The sequence below is a fragment of the Nicotiana tabacum genome, chromosome 1 (genome assembly GCF_000715075.1).
Source record: "Nicotiana tabacum cultivar K326 chromosome 1, ASM71507v2, whole genome shotgun sequence".
In the NCBI taxonomy this organism is placed as follows: Eukaryota; Viridiplantae; Streptophyta; class Magnoliopsida; order Solanales; family Solanaceae; genus Nicotiana; species Nicotiana tabacum.
The window spans coordinates 18,031,239-18,044,628 of record NC_134080.1 but is presented as its reverse complement, the minus strand read 5'-3'; the positions used below and the strand labels follow the sequence as shown (position 1 = coordinate 18,044,628).

Genomic DNA, 13,390 nt, shown 5'->3' with positions numbered 1-13,390 from the left:
CACCTTCTTTAATGTTGAGAATGACCATACCAATCTATATAGCCTTTTATTTATTTATTTATTCATTTTTTTGGAAGTTGTGTAAATTCATAACAAAAAGAAAGAGGTGAATATATACTTTCATGTATAGGGCAGCCTTGTGTATAAAACAATTCTCTTTTACATACGAACCGATAAAGGATCGCATCTAAGCGGTAATGATATAAAAAGCTAAACATAATGCAAGTATTAATAGTTGTTTCTACGGCTCGAACTTGTGACCTATAAATCATACGAAAACAATTTTACAGTTGGTCCAAAGCTCACCTCCCGATACTTTCATCTATAACGTCAACTCTTGTTTGTTTGAAAGAATTGCAAAATGATACACCTATATATGAATGTTCTGTTTGGTTTAACCCTCATGTATTTGAACTTTGAAACCAACTAGCTCGACTTATGCGGTGATTTGTGCCAAGTAGGTTCACTAATGGGAATAAAACGCTTCGTATCAAGAAATTGTTTATTCTTAGGGCTCGAATTCTCGACTTATGATTAAGAGTGAAGGGCTACCAACCCATTCCACTACATGTCAACCCCTTGTGGAATACACACATATATATATATATATGTATATGGATGTTACTCTTGTTTGTCTCAGATAATCGGTACATAAAGATACTAAAATCAGGAAAATAAAATTGTTTCAAAATACTAAGCTATTGTGTAACGTACTCAAAATTTATAGCAGCTAGCTCTATTAATTGAACTATAGGTGTCTTTTTGTGCAGGACCATAAATATTGTAGCTTCCCTCTAATGCAGGGTGAGAGTGATGTCCTTCTCAAATGGTTCTGTTTCGCATTCACACAATTAATATACTATAACTCTTTTTGGGTACTTCATTCTTTTGCTTTTATGATTCTCATGCAAATCAAGAATATACGTAATTGAATGAAACATTTAGTTTTGATCACTTTCTTGTGCTTTTGTATAACTGTAATTAAATAGTGAAGTATTATTCCCTGCGGTCCAAAATAAGTGGATTTTGGCCTTCCGAATGAATTAATTATTTTTTTCCTACATTACCCTTGGAGTAAATAGTGTTGGAGTATGTGTTAGAAGTGTTTATATGAAGAGCTAGTAAAGGTTAATATGATCAATTTTACTGCTAATTAATGTTAAAAGATGGATTTCTTAATCTGTGTGAAAACATCTAAAAAATTACTTATTTTGGAGCGGAGGGAGTAATACTATTTGCTCTCCTTACAACTATGTAAATATCATCCTCACTACATATTTTGATGTTAGATTGCAATATAGGATTTCACAAGCTCCATCTAGATTAATGACCAAATCATATTACACCGTTAGGTAATGAATGCCAGAGTCCTCTGTCCTAACGTTTGATCACACTTTTTAATGTACATTATATTATTAAAAGGCAGTATGATGCACTAAATTTTTGCTATGCGTGGGATTTGTGGAAGGATCAGACCACAAGGGTCTATTGTATACAGCCTTATTTTATATTTCTGCAAGAGACTGTTTTCCGCGGCTTGAACCGGTGACCTCCTGGTCACATGACAACAACTTTAATATGTAGATATTAGGGGTGTACAAAGGAAACCGACAAATCGCATCAACCCGATAATCCGAGTCAAACCGAGAAAAAAATCGATTATGGTTTGGTTTGGTGTTGGAAAAAAAAATCCGATCATAATTGGTTTGGTTTGGTTTTAACTAAAGAAAGTCAAACTGAAACCAAACCAACCAGACATTACATATATAGAAATTTTAGATATATTTAATATATAAATTGCTTATTGTGATGTAATTTATAAATATTTCTTAAACTTTTTCATAAAATTACCTTTAAGATATTATTTCAAGATTGGACTTAAATTTTTTGAATGTTCCAATAAGTTTTATGACCATTAATATTAGTAACTTATATAATGCTAACAAAAGCTCAAACCAAAATCAAATCAATACTAATGCTAACAAAAGACATTCAATTCAATACTACGAACGCCAATGTATTGAATATCTATTTTATATTTTACAATAATTTAGACAAAAATGCATAACCTATTTTTATTTTTCTTTAGCGTTTAGTCATGAACTTAATACTCCCTTATTAGTGTACTTATTTTAGCATGACTTAGTACTTTTAGATTATGTATTATGGCTTTTTAATTAACAATATTTATATTACATAATTTTATTATCTTTATTGTTGAATATTTTAGAATAATGCCATGACACATCTCATATTTTGTATTATTTTCTTGAAAAATACCTTATATAGTTGTATTTTACTAGGATTAAAGAAATATTTTGAGCACGAGTTATATGTTTTGTGCTACGAAGATTTTACCGAAAAAAACCCGAATAATCCGAAAATTCGAGATTGAAGTTTTATTGGTTTGGTCTTTAAATTTAATAACCCGACACAATTGGTTTGGTTTGATAATTACAAAATCTGAATCAACCCCACTTATGTACACCCCTAGTAGACATTATTAATTGCGAAAAAACAATTTTATAAAGGAGATATATATGTATTTCTCATCACTTAATTTTAGAAATCCTAATATGTATTTCAAACGAATCATCTTTTTTATTTTCCTTTCATTTCCAACGCCGAGGTTTGCAACCTCTTGTCCTACTACAAGTAGTTCTAAACAATGGGACAGTTTCTTTTCTTTGAAAATGACGGATTAAGAAGATGTGAGAAGCGCGCTTTTCTTTATAATAAGAAGTGTTTGGGAGTGTCACAATTAGGTTGTTAAATAAATCGACCTTTGATCAATAAGGATTGTGATTGAGTGGTAAGTACTCTTTCATTTTTAATCAAATATATTTTGGATTTGAGCCCTGAGTACGGGGTCGATTTTGTTAAGAAACAATATGCCCCCCAGTGTGGGACTTCTCTATGCATGTTCAGATTCAAACGGGCCCTAATACAGTTACCGAACACCAGATTAAAAAAAAAAAGAAAAAAAAAGTTGGCCTTTGATTTTTGTGTAGAAATGAATTCATAAAAGAAGGAGAAATAAGCTAAAAAATGGTTGGTTGTGTGTTGGATAGTGGTAGTAAATGCAGGTGTGGGTGGTTCACGTTGGAAGAATGAACAAAACATGAAATGTCATTACTAACTTTAGTTTTGAGTTACACATAGCAAAATGTGAACATGATATGCTTTGACATTATACGGCAGTGACATTTGCAAAATGACAATGTGAAACTTATAAATTTTTCAAAATCATGACGAAGTAAAGAAAGGACAATAGTTACTAATTTTGACAAAAGAAATAGAATTTACACATGATAAGTTTTTGGCTTCATTCAGTTTCATAATTTAAGGGGTAAAAAGACACATGCATTTTCGCAAAAAGATGTTTGTCCCTATGAACAATTGCCGTGACCTTTGGAACTCAAAGATTTTTGTGAAATTTTGGCTGGTTTTAAGGGAAGAAGAAGATAAAGCCATTTTGACTCAATTGATACATAGGTATGGTGGAAATTTAACTAGAAGCCATAGTGCCTATCTGTTAATAGACAATTCCAAAAAACCTCTCTTTCCCTTTTGGAAGATCACTGTCCTCATTTAATTACTATAGATAAGGATGGACCTACTCTCCAATGCTACCAAAAAAAAAGGAAATTTCTGGCATTTTGGGAGTTCTTTTAAGTTAAAATAATTTATTACCATATGAATAATTTCAATTATATTAGAGAAGAAGATCTTCATCTATGTGAGATTTGTAAAAATAGAGCTGATTCCAAGTTTGAATAAAGAGAAATAATTGCAGTCATTTATCACGAGTATAAACGTTGAGTGCGACTAAATTTTTACGGTAAAGATAGTCTTATTATGGCAAGGGGACCTTGGTGTAACCGGTAAAGTTGTTGTCATGTGATCAGGAGATCACGCGTTCGAGCCGTGGAAACAGTCTCTTGCAGAAATATCGGGTAAGCCTGTGTACAATAGAACTTTGTGGTCCCGCTCTTCCCCGAACCCCGCACATAACGGAAGTTTAATGCGTGGGGCTGCCCTTTATAGTCTTATTGTGATGAGTTTACAAATACCTAATTATCTGCTGATTTCTATGCATTTCTTAAAAATTGATATCAAATTATTTTCTGCTTCCAAAATGATGAAGGAACTAGCTAGCAAGTGTTCTTAATAATTACCACTTGGTATGTCTCAATTGAGTATCATGACCATGGTCTCCTTCTAAGTTCTAACTGCATAATTACAAAAAATTAAATAAATACTCTACTTAATAAAAGGACAACCCGATATACAAAGAATTATGTATTCACCCAGGATTCAGAAAAGGGCTGCACTCCAAAAGTGTGATGTAGACGGCCTACACTAATGCAAGTATTAATGGTTGCTTTCACGATTTGATTCCCTGACCTATATATGACAAAGACAATTTTACCGTTGCTCCGAGACTCCCCTTCAATTTTCTTCTACTTCATATTTGCTACAATACATCTTAGATGAATTTTAACTCTTTATTAAATTCATTTCATGTGAAAGTATTTAAGAGTCTCACCAAATGTACTCGGGTATTTCTTTTTTCTAGCTGGCATTTCCCATGAAAATATTTTAATTGCGGTAAGAAAACTTTTAAATTATTATTTTTCTTTATTTAAGGAAAAAAATGTTAATTGCAGCACTAGATGCTTCTCCCCTTTAGTAACTTGAAAAGCTAAATGAAATATTATTGAGAAATTGATAGCACTAAATAAATATATAATTAATTAGTAACACAAAAGGAAATCTTTTAATGCTAACTTTAAGAATTATATATTTTTGGACACGAAAGATCAAAAATTATTAAAAGGCATAGCATGCGTAATTGGTCAATCTAACGACAATTACCTATTCTAATATTCTATGCGTATGAATTACCAGGTCTTGTAATTATTTATTTTCTTTGTTAAGATTATTTACATTACAATGTAATTGTTAGTAACTTGTTTGATATCTACCTTCCAAGTGAAATTAAATATATTTAAGTCAAAATAGTAAGGCTGGACATCAAAAACAATATTTTAAATGATTTTAAAAGTTAATTTTGTATGAATACTATCTTTGTTAAATTTAGGTAATCTTTATTTGCTTCTTAAAACGTTCAAATTTTTAAGAATGAATAAAAAATAATACTTTATTCTACATAAGTTTCTTAAATTTCTGTAACTATTCAATTCGAAATTTTACAAAACATTCTTAACATTAATTTTTAAGTATTAGTTTAATTTTCTTACTATACTAATATACTCCAATTAAATGACTAAAATTAAAAGTTGTCCAAATTGGAAAAAGAGTAAAACCAATATTAAATGGAAATTAAGTCATTGACATTTGACTCATAAGTCATAACGAAGACCCAACTCCACATTGACAAGTGTAACATACGCTCCATGTGTCACGTCATAGCAAACCATCGTTAACTCCTAAAACGCTCCTGTAGCGCGTGGTACTAATAAATTCTGATTCTTCTGTATTTCTCCACGACCCAGGGTAGGGGTGATAGGGGGTGGGGGTGCGAGGGGGTGGGGCGTTAGCTTAGAAGAAGCTGAAAATATAGCTTACAGATTTCAGAAACCTGCAAAATCTGTTGTGTGATTCATTCAAAACCATGATTACAAGCCGACGAAAAAACAAACACAACCTTAAGAAAATGAATACACAATGAAACTGCCCACAAACACACATCTTTAAGATTAAAAGAAACAACCTTTTCTCATATACACTCAATTCCAATGGCTAATTCTTCTTCTTCTTCCTCAAAATCCTCCATTTCTCCTCGTCATCCCCCTCTTTTTACTCCTGTAAGTTCACCACTCACTCTCTTTTCCCTTTTTCTCTTTTGGGTTCTTGTCTTTTTTTACTAAGATATTTGGTATCTGATTTTCGAATGGAGCTTGCTGCCATGTGACCTGGAGGTCGAGCCGTGAAAACAACGCAGGGTTAGGCTGCGTACACTAGACCTTCCCTGAACCCCGCACGTAACGGGAGCTTTGTGCATCGAAACTGCCTTTTTGTATCTGATTTTCATTTTTTTTTGTGTGTGTTTTTGTTGATGCAGATAGAAGAAGGGAATGAAGAAGAGGAATATTCACAAGGAAGAAGCAGTTTTAGAGCAGAAACAACACCAAGTGAAGTTGAATACAGACACCATTCTACACCTTTACATCAACACTCTAATAATACAGAGAATAAAGGCAAAGGGTGTACAAAAAAGAGGCCAGAAAATGGAGAAGATGAAAGAGGAGTTTTATGCAACAAATGCAGGCCAAGTAACAGAGAGAGAATTACTCATGTAGTTCCTTTAGACAACAAAAACAATTCTATATCAAGTCCACATGGTATTTTCAAATCAGTTCTCTCAACTTTAGTTAAAAAAAGTCCAAGATTATCATCATCTTCAGATGTTGAGTCTTCTACTGGAGGGTCAAGAGAAGAACAATGGAAAATAGCAGTAGCTGAACTTTCACATAAGTTAATTCAAGCTACAAGAAAAAGAGATGAAGCTATTTTAGAAGCATCAAGATTGAAGTTTTCTATGGTTGAGCTTGAAAAAAAGCTAAACAAGCTTGAAATTTATTGTCATAGTTTGAAATCTGGGCTTGAAGTTTGTAGCAACAATGTTAATTCTCAGCACCAAATTACCAAATCCCCTCATCTCCAACGTGTTAAATTTGGTGAAGAAGATAAAGTTATTGAACATTTCTTGGTTATGGTTTCTGAGGCAAGATCTTCTGTTAGAAATTTAAGTCGATCAATGACATTTCAGTTAAGACAAATTGGTGGTAAAGTTTATGATCGAATTGCATTACTTCTTCAACCATATGATATTAAGGTTTCAATTTCAAGAAATCCAAGAGGGTTAATTGTATATCTTGAAGCTTTATTAAACAAAGCTTTTTATGAGGATTTTGGGTCAATTGGATTTCAAAAAGGTTCTTGTAATCAAATCTTGAACCCCATTGATCGTTGTGAAGCAAATTTTGGTTTGTATAATCGTTTGAAGGATTTAACGTGGGAAGAAGTTTTGAGTAAAGGGACAAGATTTTACAGTGAAGAATTCAGTAAATTTTGTGATAGGAAAATGAGTGAAATTGTGGCTATGTTGGGTTGGAACCGTGCTTGGCCTGAACCACTTTTACAAGCTTTTTTTGGTGCATCAAAAGCAGTGTGGTTAGTGCATTTATTGGCTAATTCACTGCACCCTGGACTGCCTATTTTTAGAGTGGATAAAGAAATGAAATTTGACTCAGTTTATATGGAAGATATGGGTGGAGATAAAGCTAAGAAATTGGTTCCAGCCATGGTTCGAATCATGGTCACACCTGGGTTCTATGTCTATGACAATGTGGTCAAGTGCAAGGTGCTTAGCAGGTATAATAATAGTATTAACAATATTTCATTTGATGGTAATGAAAAGGGTTTAACTCCATCACCTACATAACAAATTAGACATATGATCAAATTATTATCATATAAAAATGTTTAGTTTATTTTGGTTGTATGTACTTAGATTTTGGTGGACTTTTTAAAGCAAAGTGAAATATTTGGCGTTTTGTTGGTGTAAGTTTTTGCATTGTTTTTCTCATTACTTGGTCAAATTGGTGATTTTCTTTATCAGACTTTTCTTGTTGGGGATTGGATTCTAACATTTCTTTGGAATGAAAGATTAAAAAGGGACAAAAATTCCTATATGGAATCTCATAATTATGTGCAAACTAGATAGATAGAAGAAGGTACAAATGAATGAATACTACTACTTTTTATGAGTTGTTTCATTTCTTGTGGTACCTAAGATAAATACAAGAAAGTAGTAAAGTTTCTTCTTGGTGTAATGAGTTGTTGTTGTCGTTGACAGCCTTCATCTAGGTTTCCTCATCCTGCATTTTTGTCTTATTAAGAACTTGCTGGGACCAATGCAAGAAGTCCAACTCACTCTTTTTTAAAATCACTTTCATAGATTCACTAATGATCTCCATATATTTTCACACCTAAGATTTGCATATACATCAAATGTTACCTTCTATTAGTACATATATAACAACCACAACAAACCCGATATAATCTCACAAGTAGGGGTAAGGTCTATTAGAAATAGCCTTTATATCCTCACAAGGTAGGGGTAATGTCTACGTACACTACTTTCTTCAGATCCTATAATATGGGATAATACTGAGTATGTTGTTATTGTTGTTGTAATCTCACAAGTAGAACCTGAGGAAGGTAGTATGTATGCTGATATTACATGTACCTTATGAAGATAGAGAGACTATTTCCGATTGACCTCGACTGCTAGTACAGATAACGGCCGATATATCTTCTCTTGAAAGGTTTAGACAAATAAAAAAAATCATCTAGCATTCTTTTGTCTCTATTAGGATTTTATTGTTAATCTCCATCCAATTTATTGATCGTTAGGTCACACCATCGAAGGAAGTTATCTCCATATATGATGACATCTAAGATTTACCTATCAAACAAACACTACATGTTAAGGGAAAACATTTTATCAGACTTTTTCTCTCCCTTTGGAAATAGAATACGTATTGAAAGTAATCTTTATCGGTTACATCTTTATCCTTAAAGATGATGTTTGAATGAAAAACAAACATTTGTCCTAGGTATTGTCATCTATACACATTAATTGTTTTAGAAATGGTTAAGTTGTCATCAGCTAGCTGATGTATTTTGATTACTTATAATATAAGGTCGACCACGTTTACATTAATAATACTCCACTACGTAGTTTTCTTTGTTGGTTGGTGGAATTGAAGTAAAGTTCAGCTAGACATTTGTGCATATACGTGATGCTACTTTTTCTCAGCACACTTGCTACATGGCATTTGCTTGAAAACCATTAGCTCACGATTTGTTGTTTTGCTTTCATATATTATACTACTAATATTGTCCCACCTAGTGTGGCATTATTTACTCAAAATAACACCTATAATGTTAACTTTTACCTTAAAAAATATAGCGGGAGAAAATAAGTTATTAAGTAAGATATTATTGAAAGCATAGTTTAGTTGAGGAAACTAAGAACAGAGGCATGATTTTGACTTTAAGTGAATTTTAGTCTTGAAACTAGTAAAAGGGTAACCTGATACACAATACATCCTACATTCACACAGAGTCTGGGGAAAGGCCGCACCCAAAGGGTGATGTAGAGTGTAGACAGTCTTGAAACTAGAAAAAATTGTATAAATAATATGCGTAATAGATAAGCAGTAGTAATCTTTATGAGAAATTCTGAAATATGAGGAGAGCTGCATAAATTAGAATACGATCTGTAATGCGTATAAAATAATGTTCACTCATCAGCACGAAAATTTAAAAAGAAACAATAACAATATTATCACAGTTTTGGGTGTGGAAGTTGGAAAACATAAAATTGATATGGACAACTTTCTTGTCTATTCTGATTATTTAATTTGAAAGTAGGAGGTACTTATTTAAACAAAAACATAATACAAGGGTCCGCCAGATGAATGAAAAGGGTATTCAATTTTATCAAGAATGGAAGAAAATTTACATAATACAAGGGCCAGCCTTAGTGTGTTACTTATGGCCTTATATTTAGAGGTTAACCATTTATTTAAAATTAGGCTAATGGTCCGAATTTTAATTTTGAATCTCAGATCAGGTAGTCAATTTCACACTCAGACCACTAGTGTAATTTTGAAAATATGACCAACTTCTAGTATAAATGTACAGTATCACAAATGAAGCTATTTGTGCAAATCAGCTTAAATGGCTAATTTATTTTTTTTTGGTGAAAAATAAATCTTTATTCATCATCCCAAACCAAACATACATATTTTTCATCATTCTTCCTCTATTTTTATTCTATCCTTACTGACTTTCCTCTATCTCAGCTATACTTTCATTATCATGGACTGTTTCTATACATTTCATTTCTATCTAGCTATATAGTGACTCTGTCCAGCTTATTTCTTTCTTGTTTTTCTTCTTCTGTACAGCTTCCATGCACCTGTATTTGCATGTATGTTGTATCTGCTCCAATATTGCTTGTGGTCTTGGCACTTTTTTTATCCATACTGCTTCATTCCTAGCTCTCCATGTGTGGTAGATGACTGCATGCTGCCAGCACTGTCATTGTGAATGCTCTACTTATTTTCCCTTTTGCTTTTCTTACCATCCTTCTCCATATCCCTGTCACCTCATTGTTCTTTATATTCATACCTAGCCATTTGCATACTTCAGCTAAGCACATCTTAGAAAATGTGCATTCAAAGAATAGATGGTCCATTGTTTCTACATTTCCTTCACATAGCATACAATCACTATCTTCTGTTATTTTCATTCTCAGTGTTCTATCCTTTGTCAGCAGTTTTCTTTTCATTAAATAGCTAAATTGGATAAGCTGGACTTAGTACAAGACATATAGTTGAGTCCTATAGTTTCTGGGTCGATATGAGATAGTGCTTTTGCATCTATACCCGGTTTCGGAGTCACAATTGATTCTATACCCGCTTTGCAAAAGTGTTTGCAAGCGTACCCACTTTATGATCAACTTCAAACTTATCGGGTCTGAAGTTAAAAAAGAAATTAGCCTGAAATGAAAAAATTGCACTTCAAATGCACTTAAGACCTGAAGTGCAACCAATGATTTCAGCATTTAAGGCCAATAAGTCTGAATTAAAATATTGTACTTTAGATGCACTTAAGGCCAAAATGTCTGAAGTGCAACAAACGTTTTCCTTCACTTAAGGCCAATAAGTTTGAAGTGAAAAATTGCACTTCAGATGCACTTAAGGCCAAATAGGTCTGAAGTTTAACCAATGACTTCATACACCTAAGGCCAATAAATCTAAAGTGAAAAATTGTACTTCAGATGCACTTAAGGCCAAAAGGTCTGAAGTGCAATAAACGTTTTGTTACACTTAAGGCCAATAAGTCTGAAGTGAAAAATTGCACTTCAGATGCACTTAAGGCCAAAAGGTCTGAAGTCAACAAATGTTTTGCTACACTCAAGGCCAATAAGTCTGAAGCGAAAAATTGCACTTTAAATGTTAAGGCAAAAAGGTCTAAAGTGCAACCAACATTTTCATGCACTTAAGGCCAAAATAGGCCTGAAGTGCAAATTGCCCAGAACCAGAAATTTATTCTTCGAATTATAACAATTAAATATACAATTTAATACCTAAATCTACTCCAAATGAGCTCGAATTTCAAACATAGCCTCCAAATATCAACATGAACAAACCCTAATCATCAATTTGTTAAAACAACAATAAATCTAGTGAACCCATTTTGCAATTAAGAAAAAGAAGAAGAAGAAACCCTATGTAATAGTAAAAATAAAGCGTCATAACAGCTCACCACTATAAAACATCATAAACTATCTTAAAATACGTTCACAAACACCATCTAAATCACTGTCACCCGAAGAAGAAGAAGAAGAAGAAGAGGGGGGATGTCTGAAGTTGTTTAAAAAGTGAGTACAAGTTAAAACTTTTTTAAAAAGTGGGTGTAGGTTAAATGGGGGCGACCAAATAGGGTGCCCGTGCAATTTTACACAAACAGTCATTCTTAGGGTGCTTTTTAGATATTAACCAATATTTATTTTGTCCTGAAATTTTGTACTCAAAATCTTAACTTTAAGACAATTTAGTGCATTTTTGTCCCAAGAAAATTAAACTGATAAATTAAAATTGAGGACATATTGACTAATTCCTAAATAATAGCTTTTTAAAGTGGCTATCTAGTGTCATTTCTACTATCCCTTTGTATAAGACTTAGAAACATACTTTTATCTATTCGTAAATATGAAACTACGTGTATGAATATTACTTTATATATCTTTCCAATGTAAAATGCTTACGTGATTTGATCTTCTCTATAGTACAGTACTTTACTGCAAAATAAAAGTCTGATTAAATATCTAATTTTAAAACTTAACCGAACTAACATAATCAGTTAGAAGATATTCTTCCTAACCCCTTTTTCCTATATGCTTGCAGCCTATTTAGAGAGGTTTTGCAAACAACATATGACAGTCTCTTTTCTGGAAAGTAAAGTTGGTGGCCAAATTATTGCCCATTTCTCTGTTTAAATAAATTGTTGTGATAAATCTCATCCTAATCCCCAAGGAGTAGTTGATATAGTCGCGATCATGCATGGTGGTTTCACCAAATGTAATACATGAACTTCGATTTGTATTACACGTACGTCCTTCTAGGTTGTCGTTCGACCAATGTGCTTTTAAGCTCGTATCGTTCCAGATCAAGCTAGAATTTGAAGTTTATAGGTTCAGAAATTTAGCTTGTTTAACTAACTAGCATTTCGATTAACAAATCGTACATATATAAATAATTTCTCAAGATACATAAAAGATTTAGACCAAAATTATTGATTCTGTCAAACCTGTAACTCAAATGCTAGCTTCACCCTTGCATGGTTTTAATCGGTGGCGAAGCCAGAAAATTCCCTAAGAGTGTTTAGACTTGAAAAAAGTAAAAAGAAATTCAATACAAAGAGTGTTTAATATATGGTATATACATCTAAAATCTAATATTTCACTTATATACACAATATAAATTTTTCGTACTATTTTGATGACCACCCTTTAGCAAAAGGTGGCTTCGCCCCTGCCTCCACTTATATAATATTGATATACATGGATGATTCTAATGTTCTAGAATTAGGAAGAACTTAACCGCGTGCATAATTTTCTAAATACGGCATTGTTTCTGAAACAATCAAAGCCAGGTGTTTAACCGTAATTCTCCAGACTTTCCTAATTAGGTCCTAGCTACATATTCCTGCCAGTTTCCTTTGTAGCATTCTTTTTCGTTCCCTATCAAAACAAAGCTCCGTATGACTTCCGCTGAAAGACATTTCAAAAATATACATTTTTATAGATCATGTGAAAATTAATATGTCACAATTTTTTATGGTTAACCTTTTAAAAGTAACACTTTGATCTATCCGTTTCAAAAATAATAAACTTATTTATTTGAGAAGTCAAACACGGTTTTTTATGATCATATTTTTGCAAATAGTTTTAAATATTCTAACTTTTAATACCTCTTATATAAATTTTAAATGTATAAAATTTATTTTTTTAAAAAAAACTTAAAGAATTTATATTCAAATTACACCGAACTCCAAAAAGATTCAAACAAATTGAAACAGAGAAAGTATAAAACTTGTACTAGTATAATAAAATTCTTTTGGTTCTTTAAATGGGAATATTCACTTTATTTTATTTTACATGACACTATTACTATTTTTGACTCAAATATTTTTTTTTTCTAATTTTTTAAATACTTGCTGAATTTGTATTCTAAAAAATGAAGAATTAAAGTACTTCTTGTATAATATCAAATATGTTAAAGAT

The 13,390-nt window shown here is 32.2% G+C and overlaps 1 protein-coding gene across 1 annotated transcript; it reads left to right on the top strand.

Annotated features, from left to right (window-relative positions):
- The first annotated feature begins 5,587 nt into the window (after positions 1-5,587).
- Positions 5,588-7,591, top strand: LOC107806545 (IRK-interacting protein). The gene is made up of 2 exons (XM_016630715.2): positions 5,588-5,831; positions 6,089-7,591. The coding sequence occupies exons 1-2, from the start codon at positions 5,763-5,765 to the stop codon at positions 7,469-7,471; spliced, it is 1,452 nt and encodes a 483-aa protein (XP_016486201.1). The 5' UTR covers positions 5,588-5,762; the 3' UTR covers positions 7,472-7,591.
- The last annotated feature ends 5,799 nt before the right edge of the window (positions 7,592-13,390 follow it).

What these genes read in the sequence shown, in the direction of transcription:
- LOC107806545 (XM_016630715.2), top strand. Translation starts at nt 5,763, where the DNA reads ATGGCTAATTCTTCTTCTTCTTCCTCAAAATCCTCCATTTCTCCTCGT. An exon ending in ATCCCCCTCTTTTTACTCCT is followed by an intron (nt 5,832 to 6,088) that starts GTAAGTTCACCA and finishes TTGTTGATGCAG; the next exon opens with ATAGAAGAAGGGAATGAAGA.